The 14,123-nt window shown below is 33.3% G+C and overlaps 1 protein-coding gene across 6 annotated transcripts in view; it reads right to left on the bottom strand.

Moving 5' to 3' along the window:
- The window catches only part of LOC149786410 (ADP-ribosylation factor GTPase-activating protein 2-like), a 59,473-nt gene that overhangs the window by 10,402 nt on the left and 34,948 nt on the right, over positions 1 to 14,123 (bottom strand). For 5 of the 6 annotated variants that reach the window (XR_016424918.1, XM_089976836.1, XM_089976839.1 and 2 more), the window contains 2 exons: positions 10,366 to 10,483; positions 8,150 to 8,359 (listed from right to left, as the gene is read on the bottom strand). Coding sequence is in view for 5 of the 6 variants with exons in the window: in XM_089976836.1 (XP_089832962.1) it covers positions 8,150 to 8,359; positions 10,366 to 10,483 (328 nt within the window). In the remaining variant the exon portion in view is untranslated. Of the gene's footprint in view, positions 1 to 7,545; positions 7,598 to 8,149; positions 8,360 to 10,365; positions 10,484 to 14,123 lie in introns of all 6 variants that reach the window. The other variant, XM_089976837.1, reaches the window with a different exon arrangement.

The raw sequence follows: 14,123 nt of genomic DNA, 5'->3' as shown, positions 1-14,123 counted from the left end.
ACCAATTTTTACTCTTTCTGGCATAGTGATCTTGATCTTGTACCTTTTGTCCCTGAAAATAACAAAACTTTTCCATACTCAATTGCAAGTTATCCACAAAGTCTGGTCTAGGTCAAGGCATATGGTAAAGAACTAATGTTATTGTGCAGACATAAAATAGTAAACAGATGATGGATGGACAGCACTGTAATGTTATATGCTACATCTAACAGCAGGCATACATAGAAAAAACCAGCAATGGCATCACACTACATTGCAGATGTAAAACATTTGCTATTCTTAAAACAATGGAGTGCCGGCCAGTCTGCAAAGCAATTCCAGCCTATAAATTTATGACATCGGTCTAATCATCTGTCCAGCAGTTCAAGTTTCCACTGACCTTACCTACCTTTTTAAACACAGTTCGACAATTTTGATGTAGTGGAGGATGAGTCGGACAATATGTGGGAAAGGTTCCCAAGAACTGAATTAAAATATAGGAAATGTATAGCAATTTGTTTACTTAAAAGTAACATGTTTGTGAAATTAAAATAAATTTGATACACAAGAAAAGATTTTCTTATGTAGATTATGTGCATTGGCATGGCTTTGAGAAAAATCTGGAAAGATCTATCCTTTATCACAAGTAATGATGTAATTTAGTGGTATATTTGTGTTCTCAATAAAACAAATCATAAATGCATGCCAGATTTCATCTTTAATTAATGTTTTTAAAACTTACCATATTTAATAATTTTTAAACAGATGAGACTTGTTTTTGAAAGCAAATCAGTGAATTTTTGCTCATAAAATTTATTGATATAAGTAACCTTGTATTCGTAAACAAACTTATGATTTACACATATTCTACATACCCACATCTCATATTTACGATAATTAATATTAACATCCAAGCCAAAAAATACACCCTGATATGCATGTTATTTCCATATATATATTTGGTATGTGCAACATGGGGTTCCCATGCAGAAATTGCCATTTTTTTTTTTTACATTTGACTGGGATGAAGATTCAACTCCTCATTGATGGGTGGATTCAAGTTGTGTGAATTTAACAAAGATTTATCAGGAAAGCAATATACGTGTAAACTAAAGGTTTACTGTACTAACAGCTGATATTTTCAAAAAGCAACATTTCCATAGAACACAAAAAAGATAAATTTTGAAAATTCAGAAAAATAATAAAATAAACATAACACTGTTAAAAATACCATTTCCTTGCAGGCAGATGATTCTTGAGAACTGCTAATCAACCAACTCCTGTAACTCAACATAAATTGTAGGGTTTTTAATCAGAAAGAAACCAGTAAAACTCTAGTGTGAAAATCACAATTTGAGATGGAGTGCAAATCAAACAATGCTCACTGTAAACATCACAATTTGAGATGGAGAGTATGATTCAAACAATGCTCACTGTAATAGATCACAATTTGAGATGGAGAGTATGATTCAAACAATGCTCACTGTAATAGATCACAATTTGAGATGGAGAGACTGATTCAAACAATGCTCACTGTAAACATCACAATTTGAGATGGAGTGCAAATCAAACAAATGTTCACTGTAACAGAGCACAATTTGAGATGCAGAGTGTAAATCAAACAATGCTCAATTTAACAACACACAATTTGAGATATAGAGCACAATCAAACAATGCTCACTCCAATAGAGCACAATTTGAGATGAGTACCAATCAGTGTAGTGAAAATATTAATGGCTTAAAACGTTAAGTGATACTAATTTATTTAAAGTCAGTTGCAAGAATATAACTCCTGTGACATTGCTAACCATGGCACTTTTTACTATTATAAACATACTGCTCTAAATAAGCTTTATTATATTTTTTATATTTCAATTCCTTTATATGTCATAAGAGAATTTATTAACATTTGAAACTTATTTGAGGATTTTTAAAAATTTATTTTCAGTAGTGATTTTCATTTAGTAGTACATTTTTTTTTTTAATTACTAAACTGGAGCAATATCAAAGGGAGATAACTACCGTAAAGTCTAACAGTCTAACAATTAAAATCTAAATACCCTTCTTTGAAAATGAGCTAAAAAGTAATTGGTTCTATAGTTTATCGATTTTAGTAAGACCATTCAGTCTTACTTTTTTCAGCAATGCAATATATATTTGCTATAAAAAAAATGGACACTATGCCAAAAGTATGGATGGACTGGAACACACTCACAAAAAAATTAAAGTACTGCCTGTAAAGCAAACTGCTGGTACCTCAAAATTTAATACGGGCCTGAATAACATTTCGCTTTCAGGGACACAAATGGATTGGTCTATGTATTTTTAGACCCAGTTGTGTTTCTTTTCAAGGGAGACAAAATCCAGTCACTAAGTACACTTATTGAAACTGGTTTGCTCTGCAGGCCATATTTCAATATATAAAGAAGAACCGTAACCAAACAAGAAGTAAATTTATTTTTAATTACAAAGAGGAAAAAATTATGTATGTGTGCAACAATCACACATACCCCAATGTAACTAAGGGTTAGGAAATTAAATACATGTACACATATCCCACTAAAATATGTCTACATGAATGAGAACATTCCCATTACCAGACATGCATGGTATGATGGCACAGCATGGAGTCAGTCTTAAAGAGAAAAGAGGTCTGTTTTTGTCAGGCAGACTTTTATGTACTTGCCTTATCTGATGCTGATGCCTCTCCATGTACAACCACACCAATTATCAAATTCTCCCCCTATTAGACTATAATTGCAACGATCATGTAAGCATACATTTCCTACTGAAATTGCAGTAAAGCTAAATATGTTCAAAGTAATATTCAACTCAAGAATAAATTTTAATCAAACCCATTATAATTACTTGCAAAACTATAATGTCCATCTGCTGGACTTAATAACTTTTACACAAATTTAATAACACTATTAATAAATTTTACACAAATTTAATAACACTATTAATAAAGTTTACACAAATTTAACAACACTATTAATAACTTTTACACCAATTTAATAACACTATTAATAAATTTTACACAAATTTAATAACACAATTAATAACTTTTACACAAATTTAATAACACTATTAATAACTTTTACACCAATTTAATAACACTATATTATTGTTTGTATCAATTTCTCAATTATATTTTAACACAGAATGTTTATCATGCATTTATTATAATTACTAAGCAAGCATTTACAGCTGTACATGGGAGAGAGCGTGGTACATGTTCAGACAGTCATAAAAGTTCAGGGGTGTTATAAATGCACCAATTTCAATATCTTGTTTTCATCTGCTTTCATTCAGCTCACAATTTATATACATCCGTAATAACAGGTTAGACATGCAAACTGTAATACAAGCAGTTAAATGAAAAACATAGCTCCCACAGAACTTGTTGGAAATATCTTTAAACAAATGGCCTATTATAGTTAACCCTCTTAATACATCCATTACTTTGTAATACAAGTTAATACATCCAAGTGTTTTGTATTTAGAATTTTATTGCAAATTCTAAGGTAAGATACAATTATTTTCTGCTGCACATTACAGTAAATTCATCAATTTTAATTGGGTGCTAATTTTTGTAGATTTTATAGTTGAAACAAACTACAGTAAATTCATCAATTTTAATTGGGTGCTAATGTTTGTAGATTTTATAGTTGAAACAAACTACAGTAAATTCATCAATTTTAATTGGGTGCTAATTTTTCTAGATTTTATAGTTGAAACAAACTACAAATTCAAGAATGTAATAAAATAAAATAAAAAGGACCCTTCTGCACAAATAATGTGATTCCTTCCCCATTATTCGGTGGAAACAATGTGACCAATTCCCTATTATTCTGTAAAAACAATGATCCTTTCCCATTATTCTGTGGAAAAAATAAAACCCATTCCCCACTATTCTGTTTATTCTGTGGAAACAGGACCCCTTCCACATTATTGTGTGGAAACAATAGGACCCCTTCCACATTATTGTGTGGAAACAATAGGACCCCTTCCACATTATTCTGTGGAAGCAACAGGACCCCTTCTGCATTCTGTGGAAACAACAGGACACCTTCCACATTATTCTGTGGAAACAACAGGACTCCTTGCCTACTGTTATGTGGCAACAACATAACCCCTTCCTCATTTTTCTGTGGAAAAAGATATATCCCTCCTTAGTCTGTGGAAATAAAATTGCTTCTTCCCCATTATTATATGGAAACAATAGGCCACTTTCTCCATCATTATGTACAAACAAACAATACCTTAACCATTATTCTCTGAAAATGATAAAACTCATTCCACAATTCAAGTCTAAGTATCAACAACAATATAATTTCTCATATAAAAAAACAAAACGAAAACAATCCAGAATATTTTAAAAAATAGTTTTAAAAACCTGTTTTATAGCATTTGCTTTTAATGAAGAATATAGACTTGTAATTTTGAAGGTATCTGAAGAAGCTAGTGTTCATAAATGAAATCAGAACAATATCAACTGCAGTACGCATTTTAACCTGCCAAAAGATACAAGTGTTGTCATTACAAGATAGCAAGAAACCAAATTCACCTCTGCTTCTCAGGAGGACAAATGACAAAGTGGTTTGCCTGCAAGACTTGCACACAGTAGGAAGCTGGTCTGAATCCAACACAAACCAATGGTTGTATGTTGCTACGATATGTTGTTAAAAAAAAGATTCTTACCCCAAATTGTCACTGCAATAGTCTTTCATGTGCTCCTGTCCCGCTTAAAACCAAACAACACACTTATTCTCATTTCAATGGCCATCAACACTGTGGGCAATTTACAATTTTTAAAATGTCTGCTGCATCATGTACTTAATGTGTCCTTATTTTTCACTCTTTTGCCCCACTGCTTTTATTAGTTATGACAACAATGAATAATGTTCAAGTCTCTCTTAAATTGAATTTTGAAATGTGTTGAAAATAGGCAGTAACAGAATTTCCAACAAGTCCAAGAAAAATGTTTTGTGAGACTATAAAGGAAGTGATTACTAAATGAAGAAAATTATAAATAGCTTTAATTGGACCATGAACTGTTTTCCAATCATATTCTCATGACTGCTATTTCTAAATGAAGATCTTTAATACTTCTTGAATTAACTGAGATTGATATCCTACCACTAACTATAAACAAAATAATAAATGAATGAAGCCATCAAGAAGGGAAATTATTTTCATACTAAATACTAACATTAAAGTTGTCTAGGCAAAGAAAGCACTTTTTTCTTATTGTTTACCAGCACTGACATGAACCTCTCCCTTATAATGATTAAACTGGCAACAAGATGACAAAATGTACTTACTGTAAAACCCAGCTTGAAAGAACACTATTATAATGCACCACCAAACTGGCCCCTCTATAGCCTCCATCTACTACATATACTAACTTGTCTGTCCAATTGCAACCAAAGTGCACTGATCCAGACCTATCACATGTGCTGGCAGATCTGGGTCCATGCAGTTTGTTAGCAGTAATCTGCAGAACAAACAACACTGACACTGATCTGCCAATGCATTATGTGAATCTGCAGAACAACATTGACTGATCTGTCAGTGCATTATGTTAATCTGCAGAACAAACAACAATGACACTGATCTGTCAATGCATTATGTGAATTTGCAGAAGAAACAACACTGACACTGATCTGCCAATGCATTATGTAAATCTGCAGAACAAACAACACTGACACTGATCTGCCAATGCATTATGTAAATCTGCAGAACAAACAACACTGACACTGATCTACCAATGCATTATGTGAATCAGCAGAACAAACAACACCGACATTGATCTGCCAATGCATTATGCGATGGCAGATCAAAGTCTATGTTGTCTGCAGTTGGGCCCGACTTATAAATGAGTATATACGGTACTCTACTGACTCGTCACATATATGGGACCCAACATGGCCTTTCCAAATGCTAATTAAACATGTGTCTACTGGACATCTCTATAAATCAATCTGAAGAAGTTTCCATGGAATATAATTCACTGACCTCTACTGAGAGACCATCTGTCTTCAACATAATGCTTCTTTTCTGCTAAACAGGGTTCTTTCAAGACCAGTTTCACTGCATATAGCAGATAATCTGAACCGCATTCATCTTTATTATAGGCTTAACTGAACCACCTATTTTTCTTATTCCTTTATAATGTGTGAAACAGTTTGCTCACGTTAAAACATTACGTATGTATATGTATAACCCACATGACACCAACCAATGACACTGCAGCATCATGCTCAGGATGTCATGGACATCTACAACACATTTTTCTGCCGTTTTAACTTTAAAGGAAAAAGTGTGCTAGGCTACAAACAGCAATCTATCTTTACAACAAATTTTTTTTTTTTAACAAAACTTGTTATGCTTTTAAATGATGTAAATCTTTTTAAAGATATTCTACATTTCTAAAGCTCTAATCAAATAAATGATATATAACTTTTTGTTACAGAACTATTTTCTCATCAGAAATATATAAAAAACAAGACATCATATGTAATGAAGTAGCATAGCAACACCCAACCCATAAGAACAGAACCTGTTGGCAGGAACTCAGCAAAGCCTTCCTCCTGCCTGCAAATTCTTATGCTTGATTGGAATTTCACTATCCCAAACCAGTGCATATGACATATCCCCCACGACTGTATATGATGGATTCGATTAATTTTAGTACAACAGAGCACCTAATTTTTACTACCTAAAAACAAACCTCTTGCAGTCTAACAAACCGTTTTCAGTTATCAATTTTGTACTGCTGTCTGTTCAATTCTGACCTAACTTTTTTCCTCTAAACTGGGGCCCAGGTGGCTGAGTGGTCAATGGCACTCACCTTTACAGCACACATCTCACCTCTGTCTGCTTGGTTTCGAGTCTCCGGCTCAGCCAAACTGGTATCTGAGAAAGCTTGCTAATAGCTTCCTAAGGGTTTTCCTGGGCATTTCCTCCACCAAACATTATATCCTGCCACTATGTATATAACCTATCATGCAGTGAAAAATGACAACAAACCAACAAAACAAACATTTCCCTATATTGCAGTTCCATTCAATTTGTTCATTTGCTCAGTTTTGACCAAACTATTTAGTAATGTAAGAAGGTCCAATTTTCATTTAATGTTTTGTTTCTTAAAACAAGAATGACCAATTTTGACCAAACTTTTTTTTTCTGAAGCACCAATTTTGACAAAACTTCTTTTCCTAAAGTAAGAAGGTCCAACTGAGACCATTATTTTGTACTATCATAAGGTCCAATTAAGCTTGGCATCAATACAGGTAATGTTTTGAACCTCCACATTCAAAAGCAGTTATCACAAGCATGAAAAGATCCACCCCATATAAGCGGCTGGCCTGGATTTCACCAACAAATCTTTGCTCTGAAGTCCAACTGGCGAACTGGAAGAAATTTAATTCTGATTTATATCTGACCAATCCGATGTCCTAAGGTAATACCTACAACTTAGGAAATGTTGGTGAAATCTTGGCCTTGTGGCAATGAGACAGGATAGAGTTGTAAGATACAATAGTCAATGGAAGAAATTACCTTCCAATATATTTTACACAACAATCAGTACACACCAGCTGAGTCATTTTCTCTGCAAATCAAATTCAAATGTAAGGATGAAATATTTTTATAAAATAAAGTTTCAAAAAATACAGTAAAACTTTTAACAAATTATCCATAACCAAGACAACAAGCCAAAGTTACAAATGTCCTTTATACTAAATGTACCAATATAAAGAATAATAAATTTGGGTCCATGAAAGTTTGTTATGCCCCATTTTCTCAAGTTATACTATAATTATGAAATATCTGGTACTTGCATTTGTATAATTTATTCTTCTGTTCTGCTGAAAACTTGTTGCAGTTGTAATAAAATTTTATAACTCCATACATACAAAACTGATTCAAAGCCTAAGTTGCTTATTGATATTGCTTGTCAATTATATAATTCCTATACCCTAATTAAAGACATTAATCAATATACTTGTTAATTTATATCACTTATAGGAGCATTTTCTATTTTCTTGAGCAACTTCAATGTATACATTTCTATTGTACTGGCATATTGCTAAGCAAAATGTAACATGATAAACATGCAAGTCATACCAAGTATATTAGAAAATGAATGGGTGCTCTATCTTACCTGTAAAGAACTCATCACACCATTAGCTAATGTTGATAATTTTCCTGCTACTTTTGTCACACCTTGTCTGACTCCATCTTTGATGTCCTGAAGATCTGGAGCGTTACTGTAGGAATAACTTTTGCGGTGCTTCTCTTCAGAGCCAAATATCTCTGAACTTGAGATACTAGAACTTCCTGCATACTTTGATAAATTTTGTCTGACCTCAAACTGAAATATAAGGACAAAACGTGTACTGGTTATATTTCCTATCATCTATCTGAGATTAAAGACGAGCATATACTGCGAGATAACCCAATCATTTAATCTGAAGCATCTAAAACCTATCCAAAAATCTCCGTCAATATAAGGATGCATATTAAATTTGACTAAAAAGTTACTGTTTCAAGATAAAACAGGTGGACATAACTCCAATAATAAATTTGACTAAAAGTTAGTGGGCCTAAATAAAAAAAGGTGGACATGACTCCAGTATTAAATTTGATTAAAAATTTGATTAAAAAGTAATCATGCCAAGATAAAAAAGGTGGACATGACTCCAATAATAAATTTGATTAAAAAGTTATTGTGCCAAGATAAAAAGGTGGACATAACTCCAATATTAAATTTGACTAAAAAGTTATTGTGCCTAAATAAAAAAGGTCGACATAACTCCAATATCAAATCTGATTAAAAGTTATTGTGCCAAGATAAAAAAGGTGGACATAACTCCAATATTAAATTTGATCAAAAGGTTTTTGTGCCTGGAGGGTATTGTCTGGAAAAGAAATATAAAACAACCAAAGGGAGGGATGGATGAGCAAATTTATGTACAGAATGGCAGACAAAACAAAGAATGCATAAACAGAAAAACCAGGTTATCCCTTGAAATGGGTGGGTTTTTTTTAGCCATTTTTGTGTACAAGGCTTATTCCTTGAAAAGGGTGCATCCACAACTGCATTGGCTGCCAGTGGTACTCTTGAATTGGCATCTAAATATGAAAGTTTTGTGAATTTAACTCCCTGGGAAGAATGTTGAGAAAACCCAAGTGTCAGAAATTTTATTCACGACCTTGAACTTCATAACACAGTGTGATAACTAGCATTTTTTTTTAGCACAGATGCATAAATGTATCAAATTTAATCTTTCAATCTTAAAAATGTGCGACTGAAAGGGAAAAAAACCCTGAAAATATTGACCTGACCTTGACTATTAAGACTAACTAACAGCAGTGTGCAACACACGTCCTCAATATTATCAATTTATCTCAGATGGCATAATAGTTCAAAGGTTAAACAAAAAATGGATGGATGGATGGATGGACAAAACTTGAATAGTTTCCTGCACTCTGTATGAAATGCATAGAACATAAATAGCCCCCAAAAAACCCTTAAAACCTGTAAACACCCACACCCATCTCTTATTCATAAACATCCAACATTCATATAAAGCTACTTTTTAGTTTTCCCTATTATTCTTATAATATTTACCTCTGTTTACCTACAACCTCTCTTAATTAGTCAAATTATACTTTGTTTTGACTGGCTGGAGAATGGGGGTATGTGTGATTAGGATTTTTAATGTAGCTTTAACAAGTGTTCAGTCATATCGCTACAATGTCTGCAGTGTGGCAGTTTATAGTGATGTCTAGCACTGGGGCATCATGCCGCAGACATGTAGCATGATGTCCCACCCAGTCACATTATCTTGACACCAGGCCAACCAACTCCTAACACTAACCTCTTAAAGCTGAGCACCTGCCTACTGAGGCAGCTGTAAGTACCATTTTTGTAAGTTGTTGGTATGACTCAGCTGGGGATCAAACCCACGACCTCCCACTTCCGAGGTGGATGCTCTAACTACTAGGCCACTGGAATGGTTGGCTGGTGAAAAGAGTTTGTACACTATATGGTTAATGGAGTTTGCACACTATATGATTAATGGAGTTTGCACACTATATGGTTAATGGAGCATGTATACTATATATTTAATAAAGTTTGTACACTATATGGTTAACAGAGTTTGCACACTACATGGTTAATGGAGTTTGTACACTATATAGTCAATGGGGTATGTACACTATATATCTAATGGAGTTTGTACACTATATAGTTAATGGAGTTTAGGTTAATGGAGTTTGTACACTATATAGTTAATGGAGTTTGTACACTATATGGTTAATGGAGTTGTAAAGTATGTACAAGATCTTAATGCAACACTAACAAATGTTACTTACATCTGGATCTTTGTCACCAAAGAACTGGTTTGAAGATATTGACTTAGCATTTCCAAATTTCTTTTGTGCTTCATCTGTGGATGGACCAGTGTCAGCTGCTTTCCTGTTGCGACTTGGCCTGAAAGAGCAGAACAAAAATGTGGTTATGCAACAAAAATGAGTAAATGTATTCCAAAATCAGACAGCACCATGCTTTATTCTCTATAAAAGTAACACATCAAAATATCACCCATGAAAACACATAAAATAAAGAGGCAGTATGTTTTTTCGATATTTAAAAAAAGCTCAGACTTGCATAAGGAACAGTTTTGTAAAAAATTCATTTTAGAGCTTAAATAAATTCAACAGGTTTAATTCTCCTTCAAATCACTCTAGATTCATATAAAAGGAAACTGAATTGTAACACAATGATCAGGATTCATGGAGCACCACCATGTTATGAAATGTATCATACACTCTTAAGACAAGTCAGTCAACTGACGAAAATACATGTACTGTATGGGTATCTTTGAGGCTGTACGAGGCTGGATTGAAAATAATGCTTCAATAGTGGAGTTATCAACATAGAGTGATGCATATAAAATGAGAAAAAGCGAAGAAACTGAGATTTCATTTTTAATATTTAATTTTCTGCACAGAACTTCACTGGTACATATTCCAGCATATATCAAAATATGAATTCCATTCAAAAATTGAATGCTGTCCTTGGAACCAAATTTAGTTTTTATTTTTGTATGGTTTGATGTTCAGTGAGGGTACTGCAGTCATGAAAAAATATGCCTTTGTATATACAAGTAGAATTATATGCAGTCGTAATTGATACAAGCCAACACTTTCAAGGCCCAAAAACCTGTACATTTGTTAAACAATTTTTTTCCACACAGTTTAATAGAAATACAAAGCATTTTGTTGATATGTGTGTGTGTCTGTGTGAAAATAGGGAAGCATCTATATAACAGAGAGACTGCAATTATGACAGAAAATATTTGTGTGTGAGTGTAACCATGATTTTTTTAATAAAGCTGTTGACTTTTTACACTGAATGAAACAAAAGCTGAACAGCATATAGATCTTCAGATAACCACAAACATGACAGGAGAAAATACAGTTCTTCCACACAGAGAAACAGTTCATATCTCAAGAATCATTTAATTGACTGATCTACAAGTATATATAGCTATTAACAATTTACCTGAAAAGTTATCCATTTTTTAATGTGAAAACGTGGAGTAGCCCACCGTCAGCTCTACTCTGCTGAACATAACCTTGTTCAATGTGTGCCAGTCTGTCAGGCATGTTTTACATAATCTATGACTACTGGCTATTTCTGCACAATAAATATCAATGTTTGATGTAATCTAGCAGCTAAAATATGTATTCCCAGTTTAAATTGACTCTTTGAGTTTTATTTTGGTTTTTTTACAACAAAAAAAAAAAACTAAAATTTTAAAAATCAAAATTTTCTTTGGTTTTCAGATTAAAGCATTTTGATTTTTAAAAAAATCATGCACTGTTTTAAAAAGAACAAATTTGGGACTGATAAAAAGGTTAAAATGTTAAACTGTCTTTCAATATTAATAGTGATAAAAAAAGAAACTAATGAACTTGTCAGTATTTAAATAGTTACAAAGACACAGGATTGCTGTCTCATGTCTAATGACCAGAACATTGAACACATTGTGAAAACAAAGGCTAAAAAAGGACTCTAGAGCTATGCATGCTGACAACTGCCGTAGAATGGCTGGTCCTTTGATATGGTGAAATGAGCTAATAAACAGATTAACTGCCTGTAGCCAATCACAATTTATGAAAGATGCTGACACCATAATAACATAGTCAGCCTAATTTCTTTTGATAATCACACAGTATGGAACTTATAAACTTCTGCCTAAACCTCACAGTGGATTATTCTTAATATTTTCCAGTGGTATATTACAAAATAACATGTAAATCACAATAATTTGTTTTTTCTCTTTTCCTGACTTTATTTCATGCTGGGTGTTGTATTCTAGGACAATGAAACTGCTGCCTTTTAAATGACTGTGTTTATTAGTACATACAAGACAAAACCGAACTCATGTGATTGTCATGTACTATCAGCCAAGAATACTGAAGGTTGATGTTTAAGACATTATATTGAGGAATGACTCAGTGGAAACATATTTATGGATTTGGCTTGGCAGTGTAGTAATTCTAGCAATGAAGCTTTATTTCAATGTGCTTGCTTATGATGAATACCCATGAAGCTTTAATTCAATGTGTTTGCTTATGATGAATACCCATGAACTTTAATTCAATGTGCTTGCTTATGATGAATACACATGAACTTTAATTCAATGTGCTTGCTAATGATGAATACACATGAAGCTTTAATTCAGTGTGCTTGCTTATGATGAATACACATGAACTTTAATTCAATGTGTTTGCTTATGATGAATACACATGAACTTTAATTCAATGTGCTTGCTTATGATGAATACACATGAAGCTTTAATTCAATGTGTTTGCTTATGATGAATACACATGAAGCTTTAATTCAATGTGCTTGCTTATGATGAATACCCATGAAGCTTTAATTCAATGTGCTTGCTTATGATGAATACACATGAAGCTTTAATTCAATGTGCTTGCTTATGATGAATACACATGAAGCTTTAATTCAATGTGCTTGCTTATGATGAATACACATGAAGCTTTAATTCAATGTGCTTGCTTATAATGAATACACATGAAGCTTTAATTCAATGTACTTGCTTATGATCAATACACATGTTCTGACTGTAACAAGGAAACAACTCCACCATGAATTTGAGAGACTACATGCAAACTTGATTTATATTTTTTAAAAATCTGCCATAATTTGTTCATTTTAACAGACTTTTTCAGATCTAATATACATTGTTGTTGTATGGTTTAACACCATTTTTCAGCACAAGATAGGCTATACATGGCGGCCAGTATAATTGGTGGAGGAAGAACCCTGGAAAACCCCGGGAAGAACCACCGACCCACGAGAAGCTACTGGCAGGCTTTCTCATGTACCCACGTTACCCGAGCCTGAGACTCGAACTCACGCCGACAGAGGTGAGATGGCAATGATCCGTAACGGTGAGCGCTTTAGACCACTCGGCCACTCGGGGCCCCTCTGACATACATAAACATTAAATTATATTAGATGAATGCTTTTGAAAGACATGTGGTTTATGCACAATCTTGAGACCAAATTCAAGGACTTTTCAAGGGCTTTTAAAGGACTTCCTTAATTTTAATTATCCACTTTTAAAGTTTGTTTCTGAAACCTTGTTTATCTATGTTGAGTCCATCTTCCACTCATCCAATAAAGGTCAAAACATTCCATCTTGAGATATACACAGCAACATGATCACAACAATGGCAAAGTCAAATTTTCCAGCAGCATGTGTACTATATCTTCCAAATTATGTCCAATTTCTACATTTAATTTCTTCAGAGACTTTACCATACCATTAAATTTTCCTTCCAGTTATTGAATTCCTAGGCCTTTTATTTATATATTTTCTGACAAATGTTTGACTGAATGGTAAATGTCAGTTGCTCTGTGGCAAGATTCATTTGCAATTAACATGCCTCAAAGCTGAAGCACATGTCAACATTCATCGGACTTCAACTGCCATTCACATTCACAGGTTTACAGATGTCTAACTATGCTCTGGGAATTTTGAGTAAAGCAGCCTCATAAACGTAACGTATGACAAAATAAAGGATCAGAATGATTATCA

Source organism: Sinohyriopsis cumingii, chromosome 12, assembly GCF_028554795.1.
Source record: "Sinohyriopsis cumingii isolate HCF-2022 chromosome 12, ASM2855479v2, whole genome shotgun sequence".
Lineage (NCBI taxonomy): Eukaryota > Metazoa > Mollusca > Bivalvia > Unionida > Unionidae > Sinohyriopsis > Sinohyriopsis cumingii.
The sequence above is the reverse complement of the archived record's forward strand: the minus strand, read 5'-3'. Positions and strand labels throughout refer to the sequence as shown.